This window comes from Tachypleus tridentatus, chromosome 3, assembly GCF_004210375.1.
Source record: "Tachypleus tridentatus isolate NWPU-2018 chromosome 3, ASM421037v1, whole genome shotgun sequence".
Classification (NCBI taxonomy): Eukaryota; Metazoa; Arthropoda; class Merostomata; order Xiphosura; family Limulidae; genus Tachypleus; species Tachypleus tridentatus.
In genome coordinates, this window is record NC_134827.1 from 51,841,909 (window position 1) to 51,849,691 (window position 7,783).

Below are 7,783 nucleotides of genomic sequence, written 5' to 3' on the forward strand. Positions count from 1 at the left end.
CAGTAATTGGAATTATTTCTTCAGTTTCTTTTACTTCAGCAGAGGGAATAATTTCTGGTTCTTTTTCTTTAGTGATAGGAACTTCTTTTCAGGTTCTTTCTCTTTTTTAGGAATGAGAATAATCTCTGGTTTTCAGCTTCAGCAACAAGAACTATTTCTTCAGGCTTTTCTTCTTTAGGAATAGGTGTTATTTCTGTTATTTTGCTTTCTTCAGGGGAAGGGATTATTTTTGGTTTTTCTTCTTCAACTTCCTTAACATCTTTTGAAATAGTTATTTTTCTTGAAATTTCTTCCTCCTTAAAAATTGCAATTATCTCTTCAGTTTCTTTTACTTTAGGAATGGGAATAATTTCTGGTTCTTTTTCTTTAGTGATAGGAACTTCTTTTTCAGGTTGTTTCTCTTTTTTAGGAATGAGAATAATCTCTGGTTTTTCAGCTTCAGCAACAAGAACTATTTCTTCATTCTTTTCTTCTTTAGGAATAGGTGTTATTTCTGTTATTTTCCTTTCTTCAGGGGAAGGGATTATTTTTGGTTTTTCTTCTTCAACCTCCCTAACATCTTTTGAAATAGTTATTTTTCTTGAAATTTCTTCCTCCTTAGTAATTGCAATTATTTCTTCAGTTTCTTTTACTTTAGGAATGGGAATAATTTCTGGTTCTTTTCTTTAGTGATAGGAACTTCTTTTCTGGTTCTTTTTCTTTAGTGATAGGAAGTTCTTTCAGGTTCTTTCTCTTCTTTAGGAATGGGAATAATCTCTGGTTTTCAGCTTCAGCAACAAGAACTATTTCTTCAGGCTTTTCTTCTTTAGGAATAGGTGTTATTTCTGTTATTTTCCTTTCTTCAGGGGAAGGGATTATTTTTGGTTTTTCTTCTTCAACCTCCCTAACATCTTTTGAAATAGTTATTTTTCTTGAAATTTCTTCCTCCTTAGTAATTGCAATTATTTCTTCAGTTTCTTTTACTTTAGGAATGGGAATAATTTCTGGTTCTTTTTCTTTAGTAATAGGAACTTCTTCTAAAAGTTCTTTCTTTTCTTTCAGAGTGGGAATTATTTCTAGTTTTCAGCTTCAGCAACAAAACTCGTTCTTCTGGCTCTTTCTCTTTAGGAATAGGTGTTATTTCTGGTATTTCCTTTTCGAGAGAAGTAGGGAATGTTTCCTGTTTTTCTTCCTCAACTTCTTTTGAGATAGTGATTATTCTTGAAACTTCCTCCTCCTCAGTAATTGGAATTATTTCTTCTGTTTCTTTTACTTCAGCAGAGGGAATAATTTCTGGTTCTTTTCTTTAGTGATAGGAACTTCTTTTCAGGTTCTTTCTCTTCTTTAGGAATGGGAATAATCTCTGGTTTTCAGCTTCAGCAACAAGAACTATTTCTTCAGGCTTTTCTTCTTTAGGAATAGGTGTTATTTCTGTTATTTTCCTTTCTTCAGAGGAAGGGATTATTTTTGGTTTTTCTTCTTCAACCTCCCTAACATCTTTTGAAATAGTTATTTTTCTTGAAATTTCTTCCTCCTTAGTAATTGCAATTATTTCTTCAGTTTCTTTTACTTTAGGAATGGGAATAATTTCTGGTTCTTTTTCTTTAGTGATAGGAACTTCTTTTTCAGGTTCTTTCTCTTCTTTAGGAATGGGAATAATCTCTGGTTTTCAGCTTCAGCAACAAGAACTATTTCTTCAGGCTTTTCTTCTTTAGGAATAGGTGTTATTTCTGTTATTTTCCTTTCTTCAGGGAAGGGATTATTTTGGTTTTTCTTCTTCAACTTCCCTAACATCTTTTGAAATAGTTATTTTTCTTGAAATTTCTTCCTCCTTAGTAATTGCAATTATTTCTTCAGTTTCTTTTACTTTAGGAATGAGAATAATTTCTGGTTCTTTTTCTTTAGTGATAGGAACTTCTTTTAAAAGTTCTTTCTTTTTTTTCGAATTTCTAGTTTTCAGCTTCAGCAACAAAACTCGTTCTTCTGGCTCTTTCTCTTTAGGAATAGGTGTTATTTCTGGTATTTCCTTTTCGAGAGAAGTAGGGAATGTTTCCGGTTTTTCTTCCTCAACTTCTTTTGAGATAGTGATTATTCTTGAAACTTCCTCCTCCTCAGTAATTGGAATTATTTCTTCAGTTTCTTTTACTTTAGGAATGGGAATAATTTCTGGTTCTTTTTCTTTAGTAATAGGAACTTCTTCTAAAGTTCTTTCTTTTCTTTCAGAATGGGAATTATTTCTGGTTTTCAGCTTCAGCAACAAAACTCGTTCTTCTGGCTCTTTCTCTTTAGGAATAGGTGTTATTTCTGGTATTTCCTTTTCGAGAGAAGTAGGGAATGTTTCAGTTTTTCTTCCTCAACTTCTTTTGAGATAGTGATTATTCTTGAAACTTCCTCCTCTTCAGTAATTGGAATTATTTCTTCAGTTTGTTTTACTTTAGGAATGGGAATAATTTCTGGTTCTTTTTCTTTAGTGATAGGAACTTCTTTTCAGGTTCTTTCTCTTCTTTAGAAATGGGAATAATCTCTGGTTTTTCAGCTCCAGCAACAAGAACTATTTCTTCAGGCTTTTCTTCTTTAGGAATAGGTGTTATTTCTGTTATTTTCCTTTCTTCAGGGGAAGGGATTATTTTTGGTTTTTCTTCTTCAACTTCCCTAACATCTTTTGAAATAGTTATTTTTCTTGAAATTTCTTCCTCCTTAGTAATTGCAATTATTTCTTCAGTTTCTTTTACTTTAGGAATGGAAATAATTTCTGGTTCTTTTCCTTTAGTAATAGGAACTTCTTCTAAAAGTTCTTTCTTTTTTTTTTCGAGTGGGAATTATTTCTAGTTTTCAGCTTCAGCAACAAAACTCGTTCTTCTGGCTCTTTCTCTTTCGGAATAGGTGTTATTTCTGGTATTTCCTTTTCGAGAAAAGTATGGAATGTTTCCGGTTTTTCTTCCTCAACTTCTTTTGAGATAGTGATTATTCTTGAAACTTCCTCCTCCTCAGTAATTGGAATTATTTCTTCAGTTTCTTTTACTTCAGCAGAGGGAATAATTTCTGGTTCTTTTTCTTTAGTGATAGGAACTTCTTTTTCAGGTTCTTTCTCTTTTTTAGGAATGAGAATAATCTCTGGTTTTTCAGCTTCAGAAACAAGAATTATTTCTTCAGGCTTTTCTTCTTTAGGAATAGGTGTTATTTCTGTTATTTTGCTTTCTTCAGGGGAAGGGATTATTTTTGGTTTTTCTTCTTCAACTTCCTTAACATCTTTTGAAATAGTTATTTTTCTTGAAATTTCTTCCTCCTTAAAAATTGCAATTATCTCTTCAGTTTCTTTTACTTTAGGAATGGGAATAATTTCTGGTTCTTTTCTTTAGTGATAGGAACTTCTTTTCAGGTTGTTTCTCTTTTTTTAGGAATGAGAATAATCTCTGGTTTTTCAGCTTCAGCAACAAGAACTATTTCTTCATTCTTTTCTTCTTTAGGAATAGGTGTTATTTCTGTTATTTTCCTTTCTTCAGGGGAAGGGATTATTTTTGGTTTTTCTTCTTCAACCTCCCTAACATCTTTTGAAATAGTTATTTTTCTTGAAATTTCTTCCTCCTTAGTAATTGCAATTATTTCTTCAGTTTCTTTTACTTTAGGAATGGGAATAATTTCTGGTTCTTTTTCTTTAGTGATAGGAACTTCTTTTTCTGGTTCTTTTTCTTTAGTGATAGGAAGTTCTTTTTCAGGTTCTTTCTCTTCTGTAGGAATGGGAATAATCTCTGGTTTTTCAGCTTCAGCAACAAGAACTATTTCTTCAGGCTTTTCTTCTTTAGGAATAGGTGTTATTTCTGTTATTTTCCTTTCTTCAGGGGAAGGGATTATTTTTGGTTTTTCTTCTTCAACCTCCCTAACATCTTTTGAAATAGTTATTTTTCTTGAAATTTCTTCCTCCTTAGTAATTGCAATTATTTCTTCAGTTTCTTTTACTTTAGGAATGGGAATAATTTCTGGTTCTTTTTCTTTAGTAATAGGAACTTCTTCTAAAAGTTCTTTCTTTTCTTTCGGAGTGGGAATTATTTCTAGTTTGTCAGCTTTAGCAACAAAAACTCGTTCTTCTGGCTCTTTCTCTTTAGGAATAGGTGTTATTTCTGGTATTTCCTTTTCGAGAGAAGTAGGGAATGTTTCCTGTTTTTCTTCCTCAACTTCTTTTGAGATAGTGATTATTCTTGAAACTTCCTCCTCCTCAGTAATTGGAATTATTTCTTCTGTTTCTTTTACTTCAGCAGAGGGAATATTTTCTGGTTCTTTTTCTTTACTGATAGGAACTTCTTTTTCAGGTTCTTTCTCTTTTTTAGGAATGGGAATAATCTCTGGTTTTTCAGCTTCAGCAACAAGAACTCTTTCTTCAGGCTTTTCTTCTTTAGGAATAGGTGTTATTTCTGTTATTTTCCTTTCTTCAGGGGAAGGGATTATTTTTGGTTTTTCTTCTTCAACCCCCCTAACATCTTTTGAAATAGTTATTTTTCTTGAAATTTCTTCCTCCTTAGTAATTGCAATTATTTCTTCAGTTTCTTTTACTTTAGGAATGGGAATAATTTCTGGTTCTTTTTCTTTAGTGATAGGAACTTCTTTTTCAGGTTCTTTCTCTTCTTTAGGAATGGGAAAAATCTCTGGTTTTTCAGCTTCAGCAACAAGAACTATTTCTTCAGGCTTTTCCTCTTTAGGAATAGGTGTTATTTCTGTTATTTTCCTTTCTTCAGGGGAAGGGATTATTTTTGGTTTTTCTTCTTCAACTTCCCTAACATCTTTCGAAATAGTTATTTTTCTTGAAATTTCTTTCTCCTTAGTAATTGCAATTATTTTTTCAGTTTCTTTTACTTTAGGAATGGGAATAATTTCTGGTACTTTTTCTTTAGCAACACGAACTTCTTCTAAAAGTTCTTTCTTTTCTTTCGGAGTGGGAATTATTTCTAGTTTTTCAGCTTCAGCAACAAACATTCGTTCTTCTGGCTCTTTCTCTTTAGGAATAGGTTTTATTTCTGGTATTTCCTTTTTGAAAGAAGTGGGGAATGTTTCCGGTTTTTCTTCCTCAACTTCTTTTGAGATAGTGATTATTCCTGAAACTTCCTCCTCCTCAGTAATTGGAATTATTTCTTCAGTTTCTTTTACTTCAGCAGAGGGAATAATTTCTGGTTCTTTTTCTTTAGTGATAGGAACTTCTTTTTTAGGTTCTTTCTCTTCTTTAGAAATGGGAATAATCTCTGGTTTTTCAGCTTCAGCAACAAGAACTATTTCTTCAGGCTTTTCTTCTTTAGGAATAGGTGTTATTTCTGTTATTTTCCTTTCTTCAGGGGAAGGGATTATTTTTGGTTTTTCTTCTTCAACTTCCCTAACATCTTTCGAAATAGTTATTTTTCTTGAAATTTCTTTCTCCTTAGTAATTGCAATTATTTCTTCAGTTTCTTTTACTTTAGGAATGGGAATAATTTCTGGTTCTTTTTCTTTAGTGATAGGAACTTGTTTTTCAGGTTTTTTCTCTTCTTGAGGAATGGGAATAATCTCTGGTTTTTCAGCTTCAGCAACAAGAACTATTTCTTCAGGCTTTTCTTCTTTAGGAATAGGTGTTATTTCTGTTATTTTCATTTTCTTAGGGGAAGGGATTATTTTTGGTTTGTCTTCTTCAACCTCCCTAACATCTTTTGAAATAGTTATTTTTCTTGAAATTTCTTCTTCCTTAGTAATTGCACTTATTTCTTCAGTTTCTTTTACTTTAGGAATGGGAATAATTTCTGGTTCTTTTTCTTTAGTGATAGGAACTTCTTTTTCTGGTTCTTTCTCTTCTTTAGGAATGGGAATAATCTCTGGTTTTTCAGCTTCAGCAACAAGAACTATTTCTTCAGGCTTTTCTTCTTTAGGAATAGGTGTTATTTCTGTTATTTTCCTTTCTTCAGGGGAAGGGATTATTTTTGGTTTTTCTTCTTCAACTTCCTTAACATCTTTCGAAATAGTTATTTTTCTTGAAATTTCTTTCTCCTTAGTAATTGCAATTATTTCTTCAGTTTCTTTTACTTTAGGAATGGGAATAATTTCTGGTTGTTTTTCTTTAGTGGTATTAACTTCTTTTTCTGGTTCTTTTTCTTTAGTGATAGGAACTTCTTTTTCAGGTTCTTTCTTTTCTTTAGGCATGGGAATAATCTCTGGTTTTTCAGCTTCAGCAAAGAGAACTATTTCTTCAGGCTTTTCTTCTTTAGGAATAGGTGTTATTTCTGTTATTTTCCTTTCTTCAGGGGAAGGGATTATTTTTGGTTTTTCTTCTTCAACTTCCCTATCATCTTTTGAAATAGTTATTTTTCTTGAAATTTCTTCCTCCTTAGTAATTGCAATTATTTCTTCAGTTTCTTTTACTTTAGGAATGGGAATAATTTCTGGTTCTTTTTTTTTCAGTAATAGGAACTTCTTCTAAAAATTCTTTCTTTTCTTTAGGAGTGGGAATTATTTCTGGTTTTTCAGCTTCAGGAACAAAAACTCGTTCTTCTGGCTCTTTCTCTTTTGGAATAGGTGTTAATTCTGGTATTTTCTTTTCGAGAGAGGTAGGGAATGTTTCCGGTTTTTCTTCCTGAACTTCTTTTGAGATAGTGATTATTCTTGAAACTTCCTCCTCCTTAGTAATTGGAATTATTTTTTCAGTTTCTTTTATTTCAGCAGAGGGAATAATTTCTGGTTCTTTTTCTTTAGTGATAGGAACTTCTTTTTCAGGTTCTTTCTCTTTTTTAGGAATGAGAATAATCTCTGGTTTTTTAGCTTCAGCAACAAGAACTATTTCTTCAGGCTTTTCTTCTTTAGGAATAGGTGTTATTTCTGTTATTTTGCTTTCTTCAGGGGAAGGGATTATTTTTCGTTTTTCTTCTTCAACTTCCCTAACATCTTTCGAAATAGTTATTTTTCTTGAAATTTCTTTCTGCTTAGTAATTGCAATTATTTCTTCAGTTTCTTTTACTTTAGGAATGGGAATAATTTCTGGTTCTTTTTCTTTAGTGATAGGAACTTCTTTTTCAGGTTCTTTCTTTTCTTTAGGAGTGGGAATTATTTCTGGTTTTTCAGCTTCAGGAACAAAAACTCGTTCTTCTGGCTCTTTCTCTTTAGGAATAGGTGTTATTTCTGGTATTTTCTTTTCGAGAGAAGTAGGGAATGTTTCCGGTTTTTCTTCCTCAACTTCTTTTGAGATAGTGATTATTCTTGAAACTTCCTCCTCCTCAGTAATTGGAATTATTTCTTCAGTTTCTTTTACTTCAGCAGAGGGAATAATTTCTGGTTCTTTTTCTTTAGTGGTATTAACTCCTTTTTCTGGTTCTTTTTCTTTAGTGATAGGAACTTCTTTTTCAGGTTCTTTCTCTTCTTGAGGAATGAGAATAATCTCTGGTTTTTCAGCTTCAGCAACAAGAACTATTTTTTCAGGCTCTTCTTCTTTAGGAATAGGTGTTATTTCTGTTATTTTCCTTTCTTCAAGGGAAGGCATTACTTTTGGTTTTCCTTTTTCAACTTCCCTAACATCTTTTGAAATAGTTATTTTTCTTGAAATTTCTTCCTCCTTAGTAATAGCAATTATTTCTTCAGTTTCTTTTACTTTAGGAATGGGAATAATTTCTGGTTCTTTTTCTTTAGTAATAGGAAGTTTTTCTAAAAGTTCTTTCTTTTCTTTAGGAGTGGGAATTATTTCTGGTTTTTCAGCTTCAGGAACAAAAACTCGTTTTTCTGGCTCTTTCTCTTTAGGAGTAGGTGTTATTTCTAGCATTTCCTTTTCGGGAGAGGTAGGGAATGTTTCCGGTTTTTCTTC

General features: G+C 31.9%; 1 protein-coding gene across 1 annotated transcript; it reads right to left on the minus strand.

Moving 5' to 3' along the window:
- Positions 1–3,354: 3,354 nt before the first annotated feature.
- Positions 3,355–7,465, minus strand: LOC143245855 (uncharacterized). The gene is made up of 2 exons (XM_076492110.1): positions 7,388–7,465; positions 3,355–6,408 (listed from the first exon to the last, which is right to left on the minus strand). Exons 1-2 carry the CDS (start codon positions 7,463–7,465, stop codon positions 3,355–3,357), a joined length of 3,132 nt encoding a protein of 1,043 aa, XP_076348225.1.
- Between the last annotated feature and the right edge of the window lie 318 nt (positions 7,466–7,783).

Excerpts from the sequence above, each read along its gene's own strand:
- LOC143245855 (XM_076492110.1), bottom strand. The coding sequence starts at position 7,465 with ATGCCTTCCCTTGAAGAAAGGAAAATAACAGAAATAACACCTATTCCT. Across the intron at positions 6,409-7,387 it reads AGCCTGAAAAAATAGTTCTT|AAGAAGTTCCTATTACTGAA; the intron begins GTTGCTGAAGCT and ends AAGAATTTTTAG.